The sequence below is a fragment of the Hemiscyllium ocellatum genome, chromosome 5 (genome assembly GCF_020745735.1).
Source record: "Hemiscyllium ocellatum isolate sHemOce1 chromosome 5, sHemOce1.pat.X.cur, whole genome shotgun sequence".
Classification (NCBI taxonomy): Eukaryota; Metazoa; Chordata; class Chondrichthyes; order Orectolobiformes; family Hemiscylliidae; genus Hemiscyllium; species Hemiscyllium ocellatum.
The window spans coordinates 40,958,980-40,986,398 of record NC_083405.1 but is presented as its reverse complement, the minus strand read 5'-3'; the positions used below and the strand labels follow the sequence as shown (position 1 = coordinate 40,986,398).

Below are 27,419 nucleotides of genomic sequence, written 5' to 3'. Positions count from 1 at the left end.
CAAAAGAGGGGCAGATTAAAGTCATTATCCATACAGTTCAAGTCCCGCAGTCTATTTGAGAGCATCCAGGAATTCTTTTACTTTTTCCGGTGACCCAAAGTTATATACAGATCCTCCGTGACGGAAGCGCAGCATTTCTGGATATTGCATAAAATATTGAATACTTAAATCCCTGTTGTGGTTCTGTTCGCCGAGCTGGGAATTTGTGTTGCAGATGTTTTGTCCCCTGTCTAGGTGACATCCTTAGTGCTTGGGAGCCTCCTGTGAAGCGCTTCTGTGATCTTTCCTCCGGCATTTGTAGTGGTTTGAATCTGCCGCTTCCGGTTGTCAGTTCCAGCTGTCCGCTGCAGTGGCCAGTATATTGGGTCCAGGTCAATGTGCTTATTGATTGAATCTGTGGATGAGTGCCATGCCTCTAGGAATTCCCTGGCTGTTCTCTGTTTGGCTTGTCCTATAATAGTAGTGTTGTCCCAGTCGAATTCATGTTGCTTGTCATCTGCGTGTGTGGCTACTAAGGATAGCTGGTCATGTCATTTCGTGGCCACAACAAACTGCAGTACACCAGAACTGCAAAAAGAGGAAGAAGAACACCTATACAATGTATTCACCAAAAACGGATACCTGCGCAATTTCATCAACAGATGCCTAAGGGAAAGACAACGGAACGAGGACATGCTGCAACTCAAAGGACTAGCCACACTACCATACATCAAGAGCATTTCCGAACTGACAGCCAGACTACTGCGACCACTAGGACTCATAACAGCACACAAACCAACAGCCACTCTCAGACAACAACTCACCAGAATGAAGGACCCGATACCCAGCATGAGCAAAACCAATGTAGTGTACAAAATCCCATGCAAGGACTGCACAAAACACTACATAGGACAAACAGGAAGAAGCTAACGATCCGCATCCATGAACACCAACTAGCTCCTTCACAGGAGGCTCCCAAGCACTAAGGATGTCACCTAGACAGGGGACAAAACGTCTGCAACACAAATTCCCAGCTCGGCGAATAGAACCACAACAGCAAGCCTCCGAGCTACAAATCTTCTCCCAAACTTTGAATTTAAATCCCTCAGACGCTTCTTCATCTCATCAAATGCCTTCCTCTTGTGAACCACAACCAGAGAAAAGTCCTCGAACAGCATTATTTTGGAACCCTTGTATGTCATGGCATGGAGATCCTTCCCAGGGATTCTGGAGGTCTCCAGCAACATTTGTTTTTCCCCGTAATGTTGAAGTCAAACTAGGACCGGGCGGGAGCGCTGATCAGACCCGGTGGGCCCGCTGAACCCGCACCCAGCCTAACTCTAATTCTAGTTTCAGCAGTTGTGGGAGGCATTGCTCTAAAAAAATCAACAAGCTGGCCTTCCTCCTCCCATTTGGGAAGGCCCAGCAACTGAATATTTTTCCCACGACCTCGTGATATGCTCCTCTAAGGTCCGGACTTGAACTTCCAGAGCGTGGACCTAACTCATAGATGACTCAGCAGCACTCTCTGAAGCTGCAGCCTGTTGCATCTCCCCGCCTCCCCCCCCCCCCCCCCCCCAAACACACACACCGACATGCTGCCCGAGCTTCTCGATCTCTTGGTCATGCTATTGCGAACTTCGAGAACCTTTCCCTTTGGTCATTTTAAAACGCATCAGACTGCTAAAGTTTGATGCAGAATGACCAAAGCTGTTGGGAAAAAACTATTTTAAACAATTTAGCAGGTGAGGTGAGAGTGGGTATCCTACTTTGCCTGGGTCTTGAGCAGAGCTCTGCAGACTCAGACCTACTGGGTGGCCGCCATCTTGGATCCCCCAAGGTGAATTTATGCAGGATACAAATTTACCTGGCAAGCCGATCGGAACCTTTTTGAAGAGGTTATCAAAGTAATAAACAAGTGCATTTATATGGATGTTGTTTAAACAGACTTTCAGAAGGAATTTTATGAAGTCCCTTGTAATTTCCAGATTGTTAAAATTAAAACATATGGAATTGAAGGCATATTAGTGACCTGGTTAGAAAAGTGGCTCGCAGGAAACCAAGAATAGGGATAATGATTACTACATCAACTGGGGGATAAGTTGTCATGGTTTATCGGTGTTCTGTAAGCATGTCTATTGAAACCTCAGCTATTCACCTTGTTTCTTAACAACTTTGATGATGAGATGGCGAGAGACACAACAAATTTGCCAATGGCACAGAAACAGGTGTCATTGTAAGCAATATAGATAAAATAAATAAAGTTACAGAGATACTACTTGTTATGCACTAGGCCAGACCACCTCAAAATATTTCAAGAAAGTAGCCCAGACTCTAACTTTGCTAGTTGTTTGAAGCAGGTGTAACGCAGATATTCCAGGAATGATGCAGCTGGTCAAACCACTTAGTTTTAAACAAAACAGAATTTATTTGCAAGATTATTGAATGAAACACAAACAAAAGTGAACAGAATAGCTTAACTTATCCAAAAAACCCAACAGATTATCCCAACTTAATGATGCTGTTTCAAATTCCTGCAACAATCCCCATAAACACATTTTGGCACAAAAGGTAAAATCAAACACAGGGTCTTAAACAAATAAGAGAGAGAGAGATTCAGCATGGAACACCTTCTTTCATGTAGCTGGTTCTTGGACCAGCAGCCTCAGAACTGACTGCCTGCTTTCTCTGAACAGCTGGACTGCTAAAACCAAAACAAACCAGAGAAGAGTAGAGCTGGGAGAACTGGCCACTCCTCTTTTGTTGTACATGTGGTTTTTTTAAACTTGAAAACATTTCGGAACCTGTGTCTTATTGACCTCCTGAAAATAAACCAAGGAGAACATAACCTTGTTAAAGGAGCAGAACCACATTTAATACATTAAGGGAATTACCAATACATCAAATCAGTTTCAACATGAGCAAAAATAATGTCATCCATTTTAACCTAGAAAAGCAGAATAATTTGTAAATAGTGTAGAGATTGGGACATGAAGATCAGAAAGTTTTGATGGTCCAAGTAAATATAAATAATGTGGAATTAACACTTGCAGAAAATAATCAAAAAGGTTCATGGAAATTTGGCCTTTGACCAGATTAGCAGCTGCTGGAAGTCAAGGCGTAGTTCTGTACTGCATATTATTTGACTAGACTAGGTTCCCTACAATGTGGAAACAAGCCCTTCGGCCCAACCAGTCCACACCCACCCTCTGAAGAGCAACCCACCCAGACCCACTTCCCTCTGACTAATGCACCTATGACTGTGGACAGTTTAGCATGGCCAATTCACCTGACCTGCACATCTTTGGACTGTGGGAGGAAACCAGAGCACCTGGAGGAAACCCACACAGACCCAGGGAGAATGTGCAAACTCCATACAGACAGTTGCCAGAGGCAGGAATTGAACCTGGGACCTTGGTGCTGTGAGGCTAACCACTGAGCCACCATGGCGCCCCAAGGAAGGATACATGGGGGAATCATAGATTTGCAAAAATAAATCTGATCTCCAAAGGTTAATTTAGATGTAATAATTAGAATTTAGAGGATTAAAGGATGATTTGAACAAATTTTCCAAGATACTTAAGGGGCAGACAAGATAAACTAATTCCTCTGATTGAGGAATCTAGACCTATGTCACACACTAAAAATTAGAGCCAAACATTTCAGAAGTAAAATGACAAAGCACACCTGTACAGAGGTAGAATTTTAGAACACACATATACAAACCACCTTTTTGATGCTAAATCAGTTTTAATTTTTAAATCCAAGAGTGAAAGATTTTGGTTATTCAAAGCCTTTTAAGAGATATAGGACAAGTGAGTGTGTAGAATTAGGTCATACATCAGTCATGAACTTGAGTGGTAGCACAGGCTCAAAGGTACGAAGGAGCTGCCTCCTTTTCTCTATCTTCTTGTGAATTTGTTCCAGTTAATTATGAGGAATGAACCTTGACAGTTTGATTGCTATGCTTGACAAGTATTGTCTTACCATCACAAGCTGTTAGCTTGGCAGAAACATTCCAGTTCCTATGATTCTCGATTTTCGATTGAGCTCTGTTTGAGGTGGTCTACTGCAGTGTCTTAGTGCTGTATGAATTTTCTCTATACCTTAACTTTGATAAGAGCCTGCATGAGAAATATTTAAGTGCTCAAAATGATGGAACCTATAATGATATTAAATAATAGTAATTGCAGTACCTTCTAGAGTAGGAGGAGGTAATGCGGGATGTTGCCCTCTGAATAATTTTATTGATCTGATCTTCCAGTTATTTGATGACAAGTCTCTACATGCTTGACTTATTGTCAATTTGCATTTCTCATTGAACAGCCAATATTTTACACACCATTTCATCAGTCACAATTACTGAAAGAAATTTTATTTGTGTTCTTACACATACTCCTAAAGTTCTCAGCAAATTCTATTCCATTGTTAGACAAAGTTTGCTAGTGTCCCAAATATAGACTCTCTTCTATTATGTTGACCATGATTCCTTTTCTGCTGTTTTATATTTGTGTAGAAATATTAAAGCTCATAGCCAGGACAGTAACTCATCAGGTAAAAACAAATCTCACTTTTCCCCAAATGAACAACTCCATGGCCACCACTGTGTTAAAGCCATATGCCAGTAGAACATTTGTAATACCTGCACATGGAAACATCATTTGATACCTTTTATAGATCTTACAATTCTCACTACTGTCTTTGATTAGCTTTCTATGGCACCTCAACTACCTCTGCAGATAAACAGATTTCCCAAAAGCACTTGCCTTATCATCTTCCAGAGCATGGTTTGTCTGTGCCTGCTGTGTACAAATGTATTCAACAGAATAGGTAGGTAACTTATTTGAAATTATGTCATACTTACAAAGCATGGCCTACTCCACTTACTTTATGTAGACTTATCCTGCTCAAGTAATCTTAAACTGTTGCCATTGCCAAACCAAATGTAAGGAATGGATTTATATTCCTTAATCCATTGTCACCACTTAATGAATCATTGAGTTCTTAACCAATCTCCTCCACATAATAATAGCACAACAGTCCCTCGTGTATTTATCTGTGGAAAGACTGTTTGTTTTCTGATATCTATCAAATTCTGAGCAGCCTCATAGACATTTAACAAGTCGTCTTTCTTGTTGATTTCATCCAGGAATTCTGTTTGAAGGTTCAAACGTTTATCACAGTTCGACTAGTGAAACCCAACACAAAGCACCTTATTGAAGTTTTTATTTCATGCAGGAAGTCACAATGGCTAAGGCCATGCTTGTTTTCTCTTTGACCTAATGGTAATCACTGTCCACACAGCAGCCTCATTCTTCCAATGCTCATGTGGCTGAGACTCCAAAAACATTCAGATGTTAATGGTACCCCATTAATTTTATGCTTGCTTGCTGCAATATTCCACAATGAATGATAGAACTTGGTGCATTCTCCCAGTAATTCTATTCATTCTTTTTTTTCAAATGACCATCTAACTCCATTTGGAATGCTTCAATTGAATCTGACTCTGCCACAATCTCAAGCAGTGCATATCAGACAATTATTTTGTTTTCCTTAGTTATTTTTGTTTCTTTTACCTATTACTTTAAATCTGATCCTCTCGTCCTTGATTGTTTCATAAGTGGCCATGGCCGCTATCTATTCTCTCTGCACCATTCATAATTTTGTACACACCAATCAAATCTCTCCTCAACCTTGTTTTCTCCAAGGAAAATAGTCTTAATTTCTCCAATCTATTATCATGACTGAAGTTCCTCATCACAGGAACCATTCTCACAAATCTTTTCTGTATTCTTTTGGATGCCTTCACATCTTACTAGAATGCATTGCACAGAACGGTCACTAATGTCCTATATAAGTTCAACAAAACCTCTTTACTCTTGCACTGTATGCTCTAATAATAAAGTCTAGGATGCTGTTTGAGATATTAACCACTCACTCACTGTACTACCACCTTCAAAGACAATCAGTACATCCCAGTTCTCAAGCATTTTCAAGAATTTTGCTCTTTGTTAGGGATTGTCTCTACATGTTTTACTTGCAAAATGGATAACTTCACATTTCTCCACACTGAATTTCATCTGCAAACTTTCTGCCCATTCCACCAAATTGTCAGTGCCCTTTCAAAAGATCTGGCCTATCTTCCTCTCAGTTTACAATGCTGCCAGGTTTTGTATCATTCACACATTTTTGTCAGGCATGCTGAGGTGTAGATCTTTATTATATACCAGAAAAAGCAAGGATTTCAACACTGACCATTGAGGAGTGTATCTGTATACCACCCTCCACATCACAAAACATCCACTGACCACTACTCTTTGTTTTCTACCCCTCCTGTAATTCTATATCCATGTTCCTAATATCTCTTTTATTCCATGAGCTATAATTTTGCTCACTGGTCTATTGTGGGACTATCAAATGATTTTTGCGAGCCAGTGTATATTGCATCAACAGCTTGCTGTCATTAATCATCTTGGTCAACTCTTCAAGAAACTTTTGCAACTTAGTTAAACACATCAACATATGATGGTGCAGATTCAGAATGGCCTAATTCTGCTCCTATAGCTTAAGAATTTAATATATCACTTTAAGAAATCCATTTTTGGCTTTTGGCTTTTTGAATTAACCTGCATTTGTCAACGTAATTATTAATATTGACCAAAACTATTTCCCACCACCACTGGTAGCTGATTGCCCTGCAGTTACTGGGCTTAGCTTTGCACTTTTCTATAGAGCAATGGTGTATGTAATGTGTCCAGTTCTCCAGATCCCTGGTACCAACCTCCCCACATCCTCTCCTCCCCTGCCGCCACTCTAAGTCTATGGAAGACTGAAAAATTACGGCCAGTGCCTCTGCAATTTCCATACTCACTTCACTCAGTATCCTTGGATGCGTCTTATCTAGTCCTGAAGCCTTGGCCTCTTAAACTACAGACAGCCTATCTAATACCTCCTCCTTATCTCAGCTGTGCCTCTCCTTTTAGTCATTAGTCACCCTTCTGGTCCTTAATTGGCCTAATGCTTGTATCATCTTTTTACTGCTTACATGCATTTGGAAGACTTAGGGGTTCCCTTTTATGTTGGCTCCAAGCTCTTCATATTCTGTGTTTGCGTCTTTGATTGTTTTTTCTCACTTAACCTCTGAACCGTACTTTTTCCTGGTCAACTATTACAAGAACACTTCTCCTATATGTTTTAATTTCTATCTCTCTTGTCATCTAGATTGTTCTTTCTTTGTTTTTGTTACCTTTCCTTTTTGAGGGAATACTTGACTGGGCCCAAGTTCTCTATTCTGGAAAATCTTGTTGTTTTTCCTGCCAAGTTTTGTCTCCAGTTTATTCGTCACAGATGCATTCTTACCCCATTGAAGTGGCTTTTCCCCAGTTAATTATTCTTGCTGTCAATTGTTCTTTGTCCTTTTCCACAGTCAGCCTAAACTTTATGATATATGAACATTGTCCCACAAATGTGCGATCCACTTCATTCTCAAGAAGTAGGTTTCAAAGTGCCTGCTTTCTCATTGGACTGGCATCACATCGCTATAGAAAATTTTCCCAAACATGCTATAGAAACTCTTTCTCCTCACTGCACTTTTCACAACTACTATCCCAGTCAATGTTTGGATAATTAAACTAGTCCATTAAAACTATTCTATAATTTTGCAAATTTCTCCCATGACATCTTTTTCACTAAACAGCACTGAGCAATGTATTTGCAACTTCTTTGCTCTTTAGTTTCTTTCCAAATAGGACCCATCCCTGACTTTTCTTTGACATTGTCCTTTTCCAGCACTGCGGTGTTCTCCTTCATTAATGCGATCACTTCTGTTGTTCCTCCTGTTCCTTTTCTATCTTTCCGAAACACCTTGTACCGACATGCTGTATCCATCACTTCTTTGAGCCAGGTTGCTGATGTCACAACGTAGTACTTGCACATGATAGTGTATTTATAATTTACCAATCTTCACATGCTGTGTATTCACCTACACCTACGTACACTGTAAACCTGAATTAGTCTTTGTTACTTTCACACTTTCTCTGACCCCATCTGCTAAATTATTATTCTTTGCTCTAGTGCTACGTGTCTCTCAAAGTATTCTGTTCACCTTGGTATCCTTGTCTGATATTATCTCTTGGTTTCCAATTTAGTTTAAACTCTCCCCAATAGCACTGGTAGATTGCTTCTCAAGGAACTTACTCCCTGGCTCTGTTACTGTGCAACCAATCTAGCCTATTCAGTTCCCATCTCCCTTGCTCCTTTTGAATCATCTATCACTATTTTCTTCCTGTTTACCTTGTACACCTCTATAGCTTAACCAGTTATGATGCTGTGGATTGGCTGTGGCTACACTCCCGTATCACTGTCATCAGCATTTAAAATTGAACACTGATTAGAGATTGGGATGCACACAGGGAACTTCTATGCTACCTACCTGTTCTTTTTGACTGCCTGGGGGTAACTCATTTCCTCTCTTTCTGTATATTCTTAAGTGGCAGACTTACCACATCTATAGACATGCTATCCACATTGCTGTCAGCCTCATAAATTCACCATAGTGACACCAGCTGCTGCTCAAGTTCTGAAACCGAGGTCAAACTGCTGAACTGATGATGTATCCTGCACAAGTGGTTATCAAGGACTCAGCAAGCTTCCTAGAGGTAGTAAATAACACAGAATGTGGACTCCAGAGGTCAGAGAAGCCCTCTTATTTCTTGATTTATGATTTCACCATACTACTGCAAGTATGGTGGCTCAGTAGTTAGCACTACTGCCTCACAGCACCAGGACCCGGGTTCGATTCCAGCCTCAGGCAACTGTCTGTGTCGAGTTTGCACATTCTACCTGTGGCTACGTGAGTTTCCTCTGGGTGCTCCAGTTTCCACTCACAGTCCAACAATGTGCTGGTTTAGGTGGATTAGCCATGTTCAATTGCCCCTGAAATGTCCAGGACTTTGTGGTTGGGTGCATTAGCCATGGAAAATGCAGGGTCACAGGATAGGAGGGGGTGGGTCTGGGTGGAATGCTCTTCAGAGAGTCATTGTGGACCTTGATAGGCCAAAGGGCCTGCTTCCAGACCATAGGGAGTCTAGGATTCTAATTGTGGGAGGGCAGTAAAATGGAAAGCTGTGAATTGGCTACCTGCATGCACACTGAAAATGAAAATTGAATTTGTGTGTAACATGCTGCCAATCTCTTTGGCACACCTGCCAAAGTCTAAGCCCTGTGTCTTTTAATCTATTTAGAAACGCTTTTGTTTGAAAACCTCCACTTTTTTCAAAACCAAGGCTGGATTTGTAATATTAGCCAGGCCTGTCATTTTGGCAGAAGGCAGATTTTGCAGTTTTCAAATGGACAGTGTGCACTATTTAACAAACTGCATCCATCACACTTAGTTGTTCAACCCATAGAATGGTTTAGTTATTAATATCTCCCATTATGCAAAGTAAAAGATTGGAGACAGAATCCCGCAGAGTTTGAGTGACAGGGCTATGGCAAGATGTGTGGCAGAACTGGGCAACAAATGCGGCTAGGTCTAACTCGACATTGAGGTTGTCTCACGCCATCTTTTATGCTTTTCATAAGCAGGGTGGGGAGACACTCACCAGGCAGCGGTGGGATGCAAATTGATGGAGAATAACAATTGTTAAACACCTTGCTAATGTCACAACTTGCCTCATTTATATTCAGCTTCCCACCTTATCAAACTTGCCAAATAAGCTAGGTGTCAGGAAAACCTGATAAGGAAACCAGAGCATGAATTTGGAAGACTGAGCTTGTCACATGCTCCAAATGACCTCCATGTTGAAAACCAGGCACCAGCATTTCACAGCTATGTTCCTGGGTGCCAGACAGGTGTAACTCACATCCACGAATATTGGCATCTGACATGTGCCAACCTCCAAGAACCCTCATGGCACATCTCTTGTCCACTTCCAGGATGCTTCATTAATGCTGTACCTAGGACTGCTCTGGCAGCTATCATTGTAAAACTGCAGAGAGGCACTGTGTGCTCAGAGACACACCCAGCCCAATGACTGAACTAGACCGCATGTAAAGGTTCTTTACCTGCTTTCAGTGCTCATTTGTTCTGAGCCTACCTGCCGAGTCCCAGATTGGCACTACCCCGTCCAGCCGTACCTCCAGATTCCTGACCACTAAGCAAGATGCCAGTTTCCCTCCTTGCCATGTCTGGGGCAAATGTCAGCAATCATCAGTGCTTGTCTTGGTGCACAACAGGCTTTTAAAATTGGTACAGGTACAAAGGATGCCACAGAATGCCCGGATATCCACTAAGTGCTGGGCTGTTCCCGGAATGGTGCATAGTAAGATAGGGCAAAAATTTGGATATCAGAGATGATAGGGACTTCGTCAATAATTAACAAGGTGAGTTTGGTACGATTTGATGAGAGAACTTGCTAAGCCTCATGGTGACAAACCTGTAAAAAAAACTCAGCAAAGCTTAGACTTAACCCAAAAATGTAAGACTCTGATCCAGGTTTTAAAACCTTGCTGAATTCACAAGGCAGCAGGTTTCATGTCAAGTAAGCGTCCTGCAATAGAAAAACTCTTTGTTAATATATTTAAATCAGGTGTTCACAGTGCAGTTAGGAGCTTATTTTAAACTACAGCAGTGCCCATATCCAGAGATTTTCCACAGGTACCTTGAGGAAACCACCAGCCTCTCCTCTGCCAATTGTGTTCTCTCTCCACCTGCAAGCACTGTCCCCTTTTCAAACTGTGACTTGAGCTGATGACTCCAATCCGAAAATTCCTGATCTTGGAGATATTTTCCTCTTAATTGTCAGGGGCCATTCCCAAAAGTCCTTGGCTGAGTCCTCCTGCCAGTGACTTTCATAGAATCCCTGCAGTGAGGAAACAAGCCATTTGACCCTTTGACCCTCCAAAGAGCATCCCACTAAGGTCCAATCCCCCCACCTGTCCCCTGCATTTCCCATGACTAATCTACCTAGCTTGCACATCCCTGGACACTATAGGCAATTTAGCATGGCCAATCCACTTAACATGCGCATTTTTGGATTGTGGGAGAAAACCATGCACCTGAGGAAGCCCCCACAGACATGGGAGAACATGTAAACTCCATACAGACAGTCAGTCAAGGCTGCAATCGAACCTGGGTCCCTAGCACTGTGAAGCAGCACTGCTAACCACTAAGCCACCTTGACACCTTTCCAAAATAGTTCATTGAGAAAAATTCATGATATTGATTTCAATGTTTTTATTTTGTTTAAGTGCACAGAAATGACAACATTAGGGAGGTAAAAATGCTCCATGATAGTAGAATGAAAAGAGGGTTCACAAATCAGTAGCTTGTTTTACACTCCAACAAACTAATTCCATTACCAGCCTACTGCCCATGAATTCCTTTGGCAAATGTGGTTAATAAATTTTAAATTGAAATCTCCTCTAGTAGTTATACTTGGCTGGCAAATTAAACCTTTTTTTTATCTTTTTGTTTAGTTGGTGTAAATGAATTCATTTGGGCCTCAATCTTACAAATGTTGAAATTAACAACAATGCTGGCTTCTTGTCTCTTTGTTAAACTTTCATTTAAATGATGCCTTTCACAATCTCAGGAAGCCCATAGGGCTTTATAGCCAATAAAGTACTTCTTTAGTGCAGTCGTATTACACCATAGTTTAAAGTCACGGTTCAGCTTTGTTACTTTGTGATAAGTCTATGTCTGCCTCAACAGACTGTCCCTGATGACAAAGGCCACATTACAATCAGTCAAATACATCTTCACTGTGTTCTCTCTCAGTTAGATTGCAATTTACTGATCACATCTGGATTGTTGTCTGCCTGATGTTTCGTAAGGGTCAAGAGGTTAATTTCTTGTCTAATGCGTGAAACTATGATTATCATAGTTGGGCTTTGATTAGGTGGCTTAAAACCAACTAGATAGGAACCATGCTGCTCAATTGAAAGGTGCTCCATTCCTACAGGGTAGCACTTGAGTAGCTTGTATCTGCACGATAACTATGTAAAGGACTCAAATGGTTGACTTTTTGAAAATCACCTTTGTAATCCTTTGAGAATACACCAGGTCATTTGGATTGTTAGAAAGGAAAAATGCCCTTCATTATGTTAACCAAACATGGTTTACATGTGAATGTACACAAAATTCATTAGGCAGGCAATGAAGCATTCGAAGAAAAGTAATTGGATACAGCATATCTGACAGTTTGTTGCACTGAATGAAGAACATCAACAATTAGTTATGATGATGGCAGCTATTTAGGACATGTCAGATGTACAAATGACTGTATATTTTCCTATATTTGTCATTATTATGAGTTTAAACTTCCTCCTTCCTTTGACTTTCTCAGTTCTGATACTTCATATACATTTTAACAGATGTATATTACTTAGTGTGTCATGTTTTGATTGTAATCGAGGGTGATTAAAAGTAATTAAATCTGCCTGAGACCTTAATGGTTCATGTAATTTGAATCTGAAATGTGAATAAGCAAACAATCCGCACCATCTAAAGTGTAAACTATTTTGTGCTGATTTGATTTGAGCAATTTGTATAATTCTAATATTTAATTAAAACAAAGTAGTTAAACAAAATGCATTCTAAAGTAGATTGCAATTTGGAAGATAATTAATTTCACATCCTCCTGGCTTGATAGTGCATTTTTGTGAGTAAAATCTGGCAAGTGCTAATGAATACAGTTTGCTATTTACCAGAAACAGATTATATTCATTAGCCAAACCCAACTTTAAAAATGGTGAAAGCATTTAACCCTTTCATTGCAAAATGTGTTTGCACATACATATAAATCATTTGCTTTTTCAGATCTGCAATTTAATGTTAACTCAAATGACTTTACTGGTGAACGATGGCAATGGGAGTCGTCCATTCAGCCTATCAAGCCTATGCTCCACTATTCAATTAAATTATGGCTGATCATCAATCTCAATCCCACTTCCCTGCACTGTCCTTTTCCCCTATACCATTAACCTTCAGAAATCTATTGATTTCTGTCTTGAACTTGCTAAGTGACTAAGCTCTCATACCCGCTGCATTAGAGAAATCTGAACACTTACCAGCCTCTGAGTGAATGTTTTCCCCATCTCAGTTGTAAATAGCCTGCTCCTTATCCTAAGATTATTTCCCCTAGTCCTAGGCTCATCAGCCAAAGGTAACATCTACATCTACTGTGACACACTCTGTAAAATATTTGTAAATTTGAACAAGATCACCTCTTATTTTTCAAAACTTTAGGGAATTATAAAGGCACTACAGGAAATGAATCACAAAATAAATCTGTAAAATTGAAGCTAATTTTTCCAGGAAACGTGTACTTGAGTTTAGGAATACAGTGAAAAGTGTACAAAGTCACCATTCTCTGGTGCCATCTTAGTATACAAGTGACAGGATTAAAAATGGAAGCAGAAATAAAATAAAATATTGTTAAAAATATGAACTTCAATCAATTTAGCATTGGCAAACAAGGAAAAAAACACTTGATGTGGTTATCCTTTCATTCTTTATATCAAGGGAACAGGACATGTTGAATACCTGTAGCTGCTGTTTTTTTTAGCGGTTTTGAGTGAGGCTTGATCATTGGTCGTCATTGGCCGAACCAAATCATATAAAACTAAGGTTCTGATTAAACATCTTCTGAACAGATTCAGAGCTAGAAAGAAGCTAACACTAGTTCAGCCAACTCCTACAATTGGGATAGTTATTGTCCTTCTGATAATTAATGAATAAGTCTTACCTAACTCAGCAATATATGTTCTATTGAACTCTTGCAATGTAACACTCCAGCAAGCCCTCTCCCAACACTGGGTAGAGTCAACAATTGAACACAGACATCAAATATGCACATGTCTACTTAGAGTCATTGAGATGCACAGAATGGAAACAGACCCTTCAGTCCAATTTGTCCATGCCGACCAGATATCTCAACCTAATCTAGTCCCATTTGCCAGCACTTGGCCCATATCCCCCGAAACCCTTCTTATTCATATACCCATCCAGCTGCCTTTTAAATATTGTAATTATACCTGCCTCCACCACTTCCTCTGCCGTATCATTCCATCAAAGCACCACCTTGTGCATGAAAAAGTTGCCCCTTAGGTCCCATTTATATCTTTCCCCTCTCTCCCTAAATCTATGTCCTCTAGTTCTGGACTCCCCCAGTCCAAGGAAAAAAACTTTGTCTATTTATCCTAACCATGCCCCTCGAGATATTATAAACCTCTATAAGGTCACCCCTCAGCCTCCGAATAGGGTCAAAGAGATGTATAGCACGGAAACAGACCCTACTCTTGTACAACTTTTCCACCTTCATGTAAACAGACTCCTAAGATGATTGAAGAAATAAAATAGAAAAAATCTCAGTCACTACATAGAGCGAAACACAAGAAAACCAAAGCACTCTGCAAATCAATGTTAGCAGCTATGTGAGCTTCCTTTCTCCTTATCTCATTGATGTTTCAGATCTACAGGCTGCCCTGGCAGCTCCACGTTTCTTACGGTTGCCCTGGCAAATTGAACATTCTAACCAGTAGTGTGAAAAGCCCAAAAATGGTAACATCTAGCATTACACTCCAAGATAGGATTTCCCACTATGTGACATGCCCTTAAGAGTTTTACAAATAAAACTTACAATCCACTTGATAAGCTCGTAAAGCTGGTCATACCTTGGTAAAGATGTATTTCTAAAACTTTAAGATATAATCCATGTGGGGCAGGTGCGAAACATCCTCATCAATTCCTTAACATATCCTCATGGGAAAGGATGTGTCGATATAAGAGAACTGACGGTGTACATTTCATAAACCCTTAACTAGTAAAATGTACCCTACTGCAACTTTGACAAAGAATTAACTAAACCAATGGCTAGATTAGAGTGGTGCTGTAAAAGCACAGCAGGTCGGGCAGCATCTGAGGAGCAGGAAAATCGACATTTCGGGCAAAAGCCCTTCATCAGGAAGGAAAGACTTTTGCCCGAAACATAGATTTTCCTGCTCCCCGGATGCTGCCTGACCTGCTGTGCTTTTCCAGCACCACTGTAATCTAGACTCTAATCTCTGGCATCTGCAGTCCTCACTTTCGCCTACTAGCTAAACCTATACCATTCCTGAAATGTGTACTATTACCATACTACTTAGCATAATTATGAAAACAGACTACTTATTAATTATCATCATTGCAGGATCCAACAAACGTACACTTGCCCCAGAAATGCTCTAAGCATTTCTTTTTCATTTATAAAAATGTGTCTCATGCCACCATAATGGCTATCTTTGGGAACAGTATTAATTTTTAAGGATAAAATTGTTGGTTTGCTGTAGTTCACATACACATTAGTGGTTTATTCGTAGTTGAACTTATATTGGACCATATAATTTTGACAAGGATCTGGAATAAATATATCCAAAATAATTATCTTTTAGAAATAATTATATGATTGCATCTGCACATTAGGGGTTGCATTGAATTGGTGGGTACAAGGTGAAATATGTGCACAAGTAACCGTGTGTGTTTAGAATGCTAACAGTCATTTTCTTTCCCCAGTAATGTATTGTAACCAGTTAGGGGAAAGTTACTGATTAGGATGCTCAATTAGAGTATTGTGCAGGGTGAGTTTAACTGTATTTGCCCAACAGGGGCGGTAGGTGTTTGAGATTGTGGTGGGGGCAGGGTGGGAGATTTAAAATTATGAAGCTTTAGTGTTCCTACACAACATTTCCCACAGCATAATGATCAGCGGCAGGAAACAGGCTGGGGAATTGTAACCATTGAACTGGCAGAGTGAGTAAAAATGTCCCAGGTCTCTGTCCCTAGGAAGCTGGACAGATTCATCCACTTCTGTTTGCACACCACTGATTTCAACCCTGGATTAAAATCTGGGATTTCCTATCTCAGAGTTTGAGTAGAAAACTATTAATTTGTCCTGCTCAAGTTTATTCTTGGGAAAAAAAACATTACTAGTAATGGTCAGCACTGACTTTGACACACTTGTGTTTCATTACACCAAACTCCTGCATTACTGGCAACTAATTTCAAAGGCTTCAACATTTCAGCAGTGCTGAAGCTAATTTCAGTTTTATTTTAAACAGCTTTGAAATATAAGAAATAGCACCTAGCACCACAATGGACAGAACATGATTTGATTAGTCTTAGGCATATTTAAGTCTGATTTAGTCCCTTTGCAGGTTGATCCCACTTTTGCCTTGGATCGGACTTAAATATACCTGAAACTAAATTCATAAACAACACTGAGATAGGTGGAAAAGTACATTGTGAAAATGTCCTAAAGAGGTTGCAGACAGATATCGATAAGTTGAGCAAATAGGTAAAACGTCTAGCAGATGGAATATGGGAAAATGTGAAGTTGTTCACTTTGGCAGGAAGAATGGAAAAAAACAGAGTATTACTTAAACAGACACTACCTAATTCTGAGGTGGAGAGGAATTTAGGTGTTCTAGACCATGACTCACAATATGTTTGTATGTAGCTACAGCATGTAATCAAGAAGACTGTTGGGTTGCATCCTTTATTGTGAGAAGAATTGAACATAAAAGTAAGGCTGACGAACAGAAATTATTGGAAAGGCTCAGCGGGTCTGGTAGCATCCTTGGAGAGAAATCAGTTAACATTTCACGTTCAGTAACCCTTCCTCAGAACTGATGGTAGCTCGGAAAAAGTTGGTTTGTTTGCAGAAGATGGGGGAGGGGAAGGAATAAACAATAGGTGGAGATAGAGCCGAGGGAGACGGAAGGACAGTTGGGCAGACAAAGTAGTGTATAACGATTAACCCAGGAGTATGAATAGCTTTTAATGGACAATTAGTGGCTAATGATGTGCGGGAGCTAGTGTAAGGATGTTGGAGAAAGTGCCTCAAGCTGTCAAATTGTTGAACTTGATATAAAGTCCAGAAGGCTGTAGAGTTCCCAATCGGAGAATGAGGTGCTGTTTTTTCAGCTTGCGCTGAGCTTTTACTGGAGTACTGCTACAAGCTAAGCGATGTTGGCCAAGAACACGGTGTGTTGAAGCGGCAGTTACCTGGAAACCCAGGGTCTTCTGCAAAGCAGTCACCCAGTCCACACTTCATTGCCCCAATGTAGAGGAGACCACATTGTGAGCAGTGAATGCAATAGTCAAGAGTGTGGTGCTGGAAAAGCACAGCAGACCAGGCAGCATCCAAGAAGCAGGAGAATTGATGTTTCAGGCATAAGCCCTTCATCAGGAATAGCTGATGAACAGTTGAGGAAGAAGGTGGATATTTTGGAGGCCACCTTGTCGAAGTTGACATCATCAGATGTGATGGAGGACCTGGAAGAATGGAATAAGAGTCTTTACAGTAAGCAGGGTGTGAGGACGTATAGTCAAGATAACTTTGGGAGTCGGTTGCTTTCTAATGGATATTGGTCTGATGATTCCAACTTTGAAAAGGGGACCTCTGAAATTTGTACCTTCTTCCACAACAGCGATAGGATCCCCTTTCTCCTCACCTACCATCCCACCAGCATCCACATCCAGAGAATCATTAGCCACCATTTCTGCACACCATTCCCTTCCCCTCCCCCATTAGCCTTCTGCCAGGACCATTCCCTATGGGACAGCTTGGTCCACTCCTCCACTCCCAATATCACCCACCCCCCACCCCAGCCACCACAGCCATATGACATCTTCCCCTGCAACTACAGAGCGTGTAAGGACCCAAATGCACCTTCCAGGTGAAGTGGTGCTTTACTTGCATTTCACTCAATCTAGTCTACTGCATTCACTGCTTACAATGTGGTCTTCTCTACATTGGGGAAACGAAGCGTAGACTGGGTGACTATGTTCTGCCTGCAAAAAAAGACCCTGAGCTTCCAGTTGCCTGCCACTTCATCGTACCATCCTGTTCCCTGGCCAACAACTCTGTCTCTGGCTTGATGCAGTGCTCCAGCGCATCTCAGCACATGGAGGAAGAATGTAGTTATAGCTTCCATACTTCTGGACCAAGATGCTTGGGTTCAAAACCTACCTGCACCAGAGGTGTGCAATTATATCTCTGAACATGTTGATTAGAAATGTCTTGACAGACAAAAGGATTGTTGATAGAAGACCAAAGGAAAAAGAGAAGCTAGAGACTTGATAATGGGACTACATTAGATGATAGATATAAGGACTTTCACTCAATGAAATTGCCGTTGTGTTTCCATTTGGATTTGTTTAAAATCTATCAACCAGCATTGTGGATTCACATAACATCAAAAGAGGAATTGTATCCCATGCTTGTCAACATTTACCATGGTTCAGGTGTAATCTGCACATGCAATGGAAAAATCTGTAGTTAGTGTCCAAACTGTGGTCCTTTGAATCCCGTTAATCTGACCTTGAGCCCATTAGTTTATTCACATGTTTATGCAAATTTATTATTTTCTGATTGTCCTGATTCATTTTCTTTTCTGTTCGACATTTACACTGAGTAGGATTTGTTACTATCAAAAATTTGAAATATATGCAAATGAATACCCCCAATTGGGAGAAAAAGTCAAAGTTGAACGCCTCAACTTTGGGATTGATTTATGCTTTTAAGTTTGAAGAAGGAGCAAGAAAATTCTGAGAAACATTGTTTTGCTAGAATGGTACAAAAAGATAGAAATTGTATAAGTACATACCTGGATTGGTGTACCTCTTAATGGAATAAACAGTAAACAGTTGTTTATCAGACTGTTGGATAAGATTCCTGAGATTCCAAAAGGATCAGTATTAGGAGAACTGTTTACCTTAATCTATTCCAACAACCTAGACGTGAGTGTACGGGGCACACTTTCGAAATCTTTGGTTGACACAAAAGTGGAAGTATTGTCAGTTGAGAAGAGTATAGTGATAAATTTCAAGAGGTAGATGAAATTTAGTACAGAGATATGTGAACCGAGAAAACTTTGGCAGGAATAGGGAGGAAAGGTAATATAAAAAGATATCGGTCATTGTCCTGAAACAGTCGACAGAGGAAACGTTTTTTCTCACAGAGGATTATGAGCCTTTGGAACACACTTTCTCAAAAGGTGTTGGAAGCAAAATGTTTGAATATTTTTTCAAGCTAAGGTATGTTTCTGATAAGTATGGGAGTGAAGGGTTATGACAGTAGGTGGAAATGTGGAGTAATCAGATTGGCAATGATCTTTTTTGACTGGCAGAAGAAAGGTCGAGGGGCTAATTGACCTATTTTTCCTCATAGTTTCTATATTCATATATCCACAGATGCTGCCAGAACTACTGAATATTTTCAGCATTTTCCCTTTTTGTTTCAGATTCACAGCATCTACCATATTTTGCTTTTGTAGTAAATGCAAGCCTGCTATTCTAAGTGCACTATACAGGAGAGAGGAACATGAGATTATACTTGCAAAAATTGTTAAAGGTGACAGATTGAAGGTCAAGAAAGCGTTTGATTAAAAAGTAAGAAGACCTGGGCTTTATCAATAGATTAACAAATTACAAAAGCAAGGAAGCTTATGGTGAATCTGCCTAAAATCCGACTTGACCACAAGCACAGTTGTGGATCTTATTCTTCACACAGTACTTTAAGAAGGAAGCCAAAAATTTGGCAAAGGTGTAGAAAAGATTTATGTGAATTCCTCCAATAATTCAGCTACAGGTATTGGAGGAGAGGTCGTAATGATAAATGAAAGCTCGGGTCTCCTAACTTCCTCTAATTAATTCTGGAATGGAAAAGATCAAGGATGTCAGCCCAGTGGGTAGTGGGGTAGGCCATACTGTGTGGTCCAGCTGTGAGGTGTAACTTAGCAGGCAAGTGTGCTCAGGTTGCATTCTGAGAGTACCTCCTGTTCAGGAACCCAGTGCCCATCCAAGGGGCAGCAAGGGTTGTCCCTGTTGGGAACCCACCACCTGCCCTTTACAGCAGCCAGTGCACTCACTATGCCCCCCCCCCACTGCATGACTGACCTTGATGACCCCACCCTAGTCAACTGCATTCCAGGGTAATGATCATTCTCCTGGGGCCCACTGCAGTGCTGGCCTCTGATTGGCTAGCAGTTTTTGGAAGGGGAACATCTGCACTGCAAGATTCTGAAGAGCCGATGCCAATCAGCAGACTGCCTGAATTGGCTGTGATAGGGTTGTCACCCATACTTCAGCTATTGGATGGGCCCAACGCTGCAATCATTAAATGTTCATGTTCTCAAAGGCTTGAAGTAAACAATTTTCCATCTCCAATCTTGGTGTCCATGAGAAATGTCACAGCAGAATATTTATCCCGTATTTTCCTTAACTGTAGCCTTAATTGGCTTCTGTTTTGAGTGCTTTACTTGACAAGTAAATCATTCTTTTATCTAATTACTAATTTATTGGCCTGAAGCCCAGAACAAAATACAATAAAACTAAATTGTTAGAAATACACATCAGATCTGTGATTTTGGTATATTTTCCAACGTTTTAACTCTTTTCACACAAAAACAAAAGTAATCAGCTATCTCTATTATTGTAATAGCATGTCACATACAAGTATTCTTGACCACCATTTGGTCATTTTCCTCGGTTGCACCTGGATGTGTTTAACTGGGCTACAGAAAATTAATTTAACAACGACATTATCAGAAGATGACTTGAGCATACTAGTTTCCCAGAACCCTGATATTACAAAGTCAACGTAAAGGCCTTTTGTTTTTATTTTAAATATACCCACAAGCAGGGTTTCTTGTCTTTCATTCGCCAAGTCTAAAATCAATCTTTATCCAAACTGTTACCCTGCACTTCTAGCATCTATTATTTCAATTTCATTTCAGCATCTGCATATTTTTATTTATTAAATCTATAGTAAGAGACAATTTTGAATGCAAAAATGCATTTCACTTAAATTGCATGCAAATAGTGTCAGGATTAGTTCAGATTTGAACATTACAATATGTTGAGTGCTTTTAAATACTTTGTAAAATTGTTTTGGGATATTAAAGCTTTATCCAGTGGCATCACGACAATTTCTATTCACTGTTTAAAATTGACAAAACTATTGTTGGAGAGTGAAGGTTGCCATTCTATAGTTTCTTTTCAAATGCCATTTACAACACTTTGAACACCAGAAAAGCATGAGACGTTGTTATTTCGGCAGCTCATATACTAAAATTGGTATAGTAAAAGGAAGATCAGCAGGGCCCCTGCCGAAGGATGACACGCAAATTTGTGAAGTGTAAACTTTTACAAAAAGGAGAGCCAGGGTTTTGAGTACTTAAAGAACTCTGGAGAAACATGAAAACTTTATTTCTAGCAATTTTGGGTTTTAGGTCACTTTGTACATTTATTAGTGTAAATACTTCTCTACGGCTAACAATCGAAAGAAATTTCACCAGAACACCATTGGTTACTGCTTCAAAGCCTCACAGCAATGTATGCTGTTAATTAAATGAAACAAAACCTAAGATGCTGGCATAAATCTGTGGGCAAGTGATGAGCAGGCTAGCACCTGACTGCCTGTTGGATGGTCACTGAAGTGTAGTTGATGCTTCAGGAGGTGTTTATAAAGGAGGGCTGTGTTCTATATCAATGCATAACATATCCCTATATATCCTAATCACAGAAGGCATGGAAGGAGGCAAGAATTGAAGTGAGGCTACAGCTAACCTTTTGTATTGCTGGCCCTACATTGTGTAATAGCAGAAGTTTTCTTTTCAACAGATTTGCAATTCTGCAGCTGGATGCTTTCAATATGATTCCTGCAGATGTTGCCAGGTAGATATGGCACTATCTGCAACACTTGCTGCTGGGTCTTGATGGATGAATCCATTCAGGCTCTGCCAACAGATGATTGTCCTGCTGTGTCTGCTTTCAATGGCCCTATACACTGTGATTGGGGTGTTTCTGAAGAACTATCCAGTTTAATATACATTCAAGCCTTTACGCAAGTTAACATCTGCTTTGAGAATTGGACACGCTGCAGCACTAATCACTTGGAGAATGGAGGTGTTCACCTTTGTTATGAATATGGGGGCTCCTCTTTTGAGTACCTGGTTCACATCCAACCCTTCCCCTCTGTACACAAGTTCATTAAATTGACTGATCCCCATTAGAAAACTTACTGGATTCGGTAGCAACGTTTGGGGCAAAAAGGATTTTTTTTTTAATTGGCAGAAATGCTCACGAGAACATAAGCACTTACAGAAAATAACTAAACAATTTTAGGAGAAGTTGGCTATAAATGGTCTAATATCGTTGAGTGAACAATATGCTAATCTCTTTAAACATAACATTGAATACAGCTCAGTGCCTAAAAACCACCCATTTGTATGGACCTGAGTTGGAAGAACCCTACAAAGGTAGGGTAAAGGCATGAGCGGTGTTGTTGCATCATTGGCATTTTAGTATAAAGCTTCCAGCACGAACAGCCAACATCGAGCATACAGCCAAGGATCAATGGTCTATTGGGTTCTTATACCATCAGCAAAGCAGCAGTTCACAGGAACTTCTGAAATGTCATGTATTTTCCCCAAATTATATTTGAGCAGGGCTGTAAGTTGTCAGATAAAAAAAACAGAATTTGCTGGAGAGAAAATTACCAAATTTGGCCTTATCCGTGAAGAGAAAGCAGAGTTAACATTTGAGTCCAGTGACCCTTCACTGAAGAAGGGTTTCTGTAGCAATTTTTGTTTTTGTTTCAGATTTACCGCATCTGCTGTTTGTTTAATTTTACTGTAAATTGTCAATGTTTCCAGACAACATTATAAGTGTCTGTAATGAACAAGGTGGAAGGGTGCACTGATCTCCTTTTAGTCCCATTGCTGCACTGGCCGTAACAAATGTTAAATTTAACTAGACTGGTGATATGGTCAATTATATTGGTCTGAGACTGTATCTGGTTTAGTATTAAAAATAAGTCAGCAAGTTACTTTAGTCAGCAAAGGATAACACATTTGTTACTAATAAAACTTGATCAGAACAGAAAAGAAATAAAAGATTTACATTGTGCACCAGTAGATATAACTTGTGCTAATATCCCAAATTTGACATGAGACAAATGTTGATAATGGACTATTTTTAAACCCCACAAGAGTCAACAAACTGCACGTCAAATTTAACAGATTCTTCATCAATCATTCCCCCCCCACTTCCCCTAACGTTAATAAAGATCATTAATTTTTGTTGAAACTTCACAGTGGACTCCAGTTATTCACTATTGACGATTTGGCTTTAAACTCCTTCAAAAAATATTTTATCATTGACTGCTTCAATTATTGCTTGCATTCTGGAGATTAACGTTCCTTTCCATGGACCGAAGGATCTGTTACCATGCTGTCCATCTCTTTGATTACACTCTGCTGGATCCTGCAAATTGCACTCCAGCGATTTCTCAGACGTATAACTTCTTATTGCAAACGCAAGCTTCACCAAATGCGTACTGCCTCTAGATTTTTTTTCTAAATGCTAATCTGACTCATTTGCATAAATAAAATACTATTTGTGGGTTTTCTTTACCCTCACTCAACTCTACTGAACCAGATAAAAACAATGACTGCAGATGCTGGAAACCAGATTCTGGATTAGTAGTGCTGGAAGAGCACAGCAGTTCAGGCAGCATCCGAGGAGCAGTAAAATCGACGTTTCAGGCAAAAGCCCTTCACTCATGGCACTGTAAAGATCCCAGGACCTGTCATGATCCTCCAACGTTTATTTGCCTCACAGAACTTCATCCTGAGTTCTGTCTGCACAGAGCCAATAGCCTCCTGAACAAGACAACTTAGCAATTACTTGCTACATAGTGCCTGTCTGTCTCTATCTTTCATCTTCTCCAAATGACTGTGACTTGGAACTGCTCTTTAGTGTTCACTAGCCTTTTTTTGAAAAATCTATTGAAAACTTGCAGCAAGTCCCACCTTTGTTCCTAGGGAAGTATTTTGGAACATTCAAATGTAGTAAACCCTGGGAATTCTTTTTCTTCGCTGAATGTTACAATGTTCACCAAGGGCTGGCTCCTGCAATATAAAATGTATGGAGAAGAAACAAATTTGTTATAAGTACATGCAAAATAGACTGCATCATTTACTATTGATAATACATGGCTTTAATCCTTGAATCACAGGAAAAGTCCAAATGTCTCAGATTGCCCTTAGCCTTATAAGCTCACTAAAGGGATGGAATAATTATTACGTAAAATGACTATTTCCTATTTTACGATATGAATACATAAAATGAAACGTCATAACTGGAAATACTTAGTGTTTTTCTCTTACTATAGGTGCCTTGGGAAGATCTGCGTTACCTCTTTGGAGAGATCATGTATGGAGGACACATTACTGATGACTGGGACAGGAGGCTGTGCCTCACTTACTTAGAGGAATCTATGCATCCAAACATGGCAAGTATTATAGTCATTTAAATTGACCTTGATATTGCTTCTAATGAGGAAAACCTTAATGCCAGAGTCAAAGTACATACTAGATAATGTTACAAATCTATGAAATTACTTTGAAACCTCATTTTGACTGTCCACCAAAAGAAGCAATCTGTGGAAGAATTGCAATATGGCGATGAAGTTTCATTCCTCCTTGTTTAACAGACATGTTGCTGACAGATTAATGCACTGTATGTTCATTCCCAACTAACCTCCTGTATCCAAGAATTAAGTTATACCATAGGACCATCCTGTTTTCCTTTCTCTAACCCATTTGTCCTTCATGCAGTGCATTGTGACTCAGATGGCTTTTTAAAATTAAGTCTCTGCCAAAAGGCCTTCAATCTATTTCAGCCTCTTTTCTTAGAGTCATAGAGATGTACAGCATGGAAACAGACCCTTCAGTCCAACCTGTCCATGCTGACCAGATATCCCAACCCAATCTAGTCCCACCTGCCAGCACCCGGCCCATATCCCTCCAAACCCTTCCTATTCATATACACATCCAAATGCCTCTTAACTGTTGCAATTGTACCAGCCTCCACCACTTCCTCTGGCAGCTCATTCCATATACATACCACCCTCTGCGTGAAAAAGTTGCCTCTTAGATCTCTTTTATATCTTTCCCCTCTCACCCTAAATCTTTGCTGTCTAGTTCTGGACTCCCCGACCCCAGGGAAAAGACTTTGTCTATTTATCCAATCCATGCCCCTCATAATTTTGTAAATCTCTATAAGGTCACCCCTCAGCATCCGACGCTCCAGGGAAAACAGTCCCAACCTGTTCAGCTTCTCCCTATAGCTCAAATCCTCCAATGCTGGCAACATCCTTATAAATATTTTCTGAACCCTTTCAAGTTTCTCAACATCTTTCCAATAGGAAGGAAACCAGAATTGCATGCAATATTCCAGCAGTGGCCTAACCAATGTCCTGTATAGTAGCAACATGACATCCCAACTCCCGTACTCAATACTCTGACCAATAAAGGAAAGCATACCAAATGCCTTCCTCCCTATCCTATCTACCTGCTTGCTTTGAGTGAAGGACATTCAGATTCAGTGGTAGACACATAATGATTTATGTCATAGTTAAATATTCACAAACACTTGATGGGAAAGCAGCATACATGTATTAATATTTAAAGTAAAAATTAAATAATGCAAAACAAACTGGAATCAAAGCAGTCTGTATTGGTTTATGGATGTCTGGATCAGACCAAGGTCCCTGACTTTATTGATGATGGGAGAGATAGAGTCCAGCTGTGTGAAACCCAGGGTAGATTCGGCTGAGACTTCAACTTGTCTGGAGTGACCAACATTTCTAATAGTTAGGCAATTGAACCTGCTTGGAGCCCTGTGCAGATGTATGTGCTGCAAAGTCCTATGTTACTTCTAAATCAAAGAATAAGCCTCTTTAAAGGAGAATTACCATTGTCAGTGGTAGGACCTTCATTTAAAAAAAGATCAGTTTATTCAAGTGGTAGATAATAACAATGAAAAGACAAAGAAATAATAAATAAAATGGCATTAAGACAAATGAACCTGTCTTTATAACCTTTAATATTATTTGTTAATTCTGATAAAGTACAATTTCCTCTGGAGTGTGATTTCATAGTAACAGTGAACAGAAGGTTGGACAGCAGGCCATAATTGAGGATAGACAGCTTGTTTGAAGGACTCGACCTACGTTCTTGTGGTTTTCAATTGAGCAATCTATTAATTATAAGCTCTTGCTTGCTCATTATTGTTTCATTCTATTTATTGCTTTCAACTGTAAATGTCTCAATTATAATCACTGTCTTCAGTACCGTACTTGGACTTAACACAGGATGATTAATAAAAGGTTAGAAAAAGCTCTAGTCAACTTCTTCTCATGGTTTTGCACATAAAGTAACTGAAGGAAATGTCTTAATATTTTTCCAAGAATTTTATTTCTAAACATATTTAGCATACTTTTTTTTTAAATTCATGGTCATTTCTGTTTTCAATAATAACTTATTGGATAAAAACTAAAACTATTTCCTTGATATGATTCGTAGTATATATTTTCAAGCTTCATTTGTGCTTTATAGGAAATCACCTTCAGGCCCAACACTGGGATTTATAGGGCTCTTGGCACCCTCTACTGAAATATCAGTGGAAATGCACCTGAGCTATTTAAAGGTTTTTTTGCTTGGGTTGTTAAGCTTTAAAAGGGGTCCTAAATATCAATTACTGCTATTTAATAGTATTTTAAAATAATTAAAGCTTCTTAAGGACTGTGCCAAGATTTGATTTTAAATTGCTGCTTAACTGCTGTAACACTTCACTGACATATTCAAGAGAACATGCTTTGACCAAGAAACTATAAGCTTAACTGTAGTATTGTCAAGCCTGCTTGTTAGTATTTTATTTATCTGCTAGTTTTGAATCCAAACACACTGCAGAGAAATTGGTTTTACAATTGGAAGAAGTTTTTATAATCATTTTAATAATTCTTTTGGAAAGCAATGTTAATTTTAAACAAAATCCATTGTTAGGAGCTCATGAGGTTAATTTCTAATCCCCATCACTTCAAGTGCCACGATTAATGCACCAAAGTAAATCAAACCCTACATGACCTAAGAAAATTCCGAGTGAAAATCATACTCCGTTTATCCCACTAGGATGACAAATTCAATGCGTTATTATTTGGTCTTTTCTCCCATTCTTCTACAATGTATTGAAACCCCAGAATTAAGGAACAACGGCTTTTTTCACTGTCCGCTTTTGAACAGAAAAACAAATCTAACCTTGTCAAATACCTTTATAATTCTTAATTTTATTTTCCAACATCGGTCAATCTCTTTTTTAACTATGGCAATTAAGCCAATTTCTCTGTAAATCTGCTCCATATGTTTTAGAGAAAAAAAACTTTCATCCATAAACCATTCACCTTGCTCAAAGTAATACGAATATTGTATCTTCTGAATTTATCTCATTACCCATGTTATCCAAATAACATGCTCATTTCAATTTAGTGTACATCTGTCATTTATTGAAGATCTTCTTCATAACAGACTCTGATATTTTGTCCAGTAAAATTGAA

The 27,419-nt window shown here is 39.6% G+C and overlaps 1 protein-coding gene and 1 non-coding gene across 3 annotated transcripts in view; both read left to right on the top strand.

The window, feature by feature from the left end:
- LOC132816011 (dynein axonemal heavy chain 11-like) overlaps window positions 1-27,419 on the top strand; it is a 417,048-nt gene that overhangs the window by 351,872 nt on the left and 37,757 nt on the right. For both annotated transcript variants that reach the window (XM_060825416.1, XM_060825417.1), the window contains one exon: window positions 24,198-24,317. In XM_060825416.1, coding sequence (XP_060681399.1) covers window positions 24,198-24,317 — 120 coding nt within the window. The remainder of the gene's footprint in view (window positions 1-24,197; window positions 24,318-27,419) is intronic.
- On the top strand, window positions 21,068-21,171 carry LOC132816309 (U6 spliceosomal RNA). Its single transcript, XR_009644790.1, has one exon. It is a non-coding gene; the product is annotated as a U6 spliceosomal RNA (small nuclear RNA).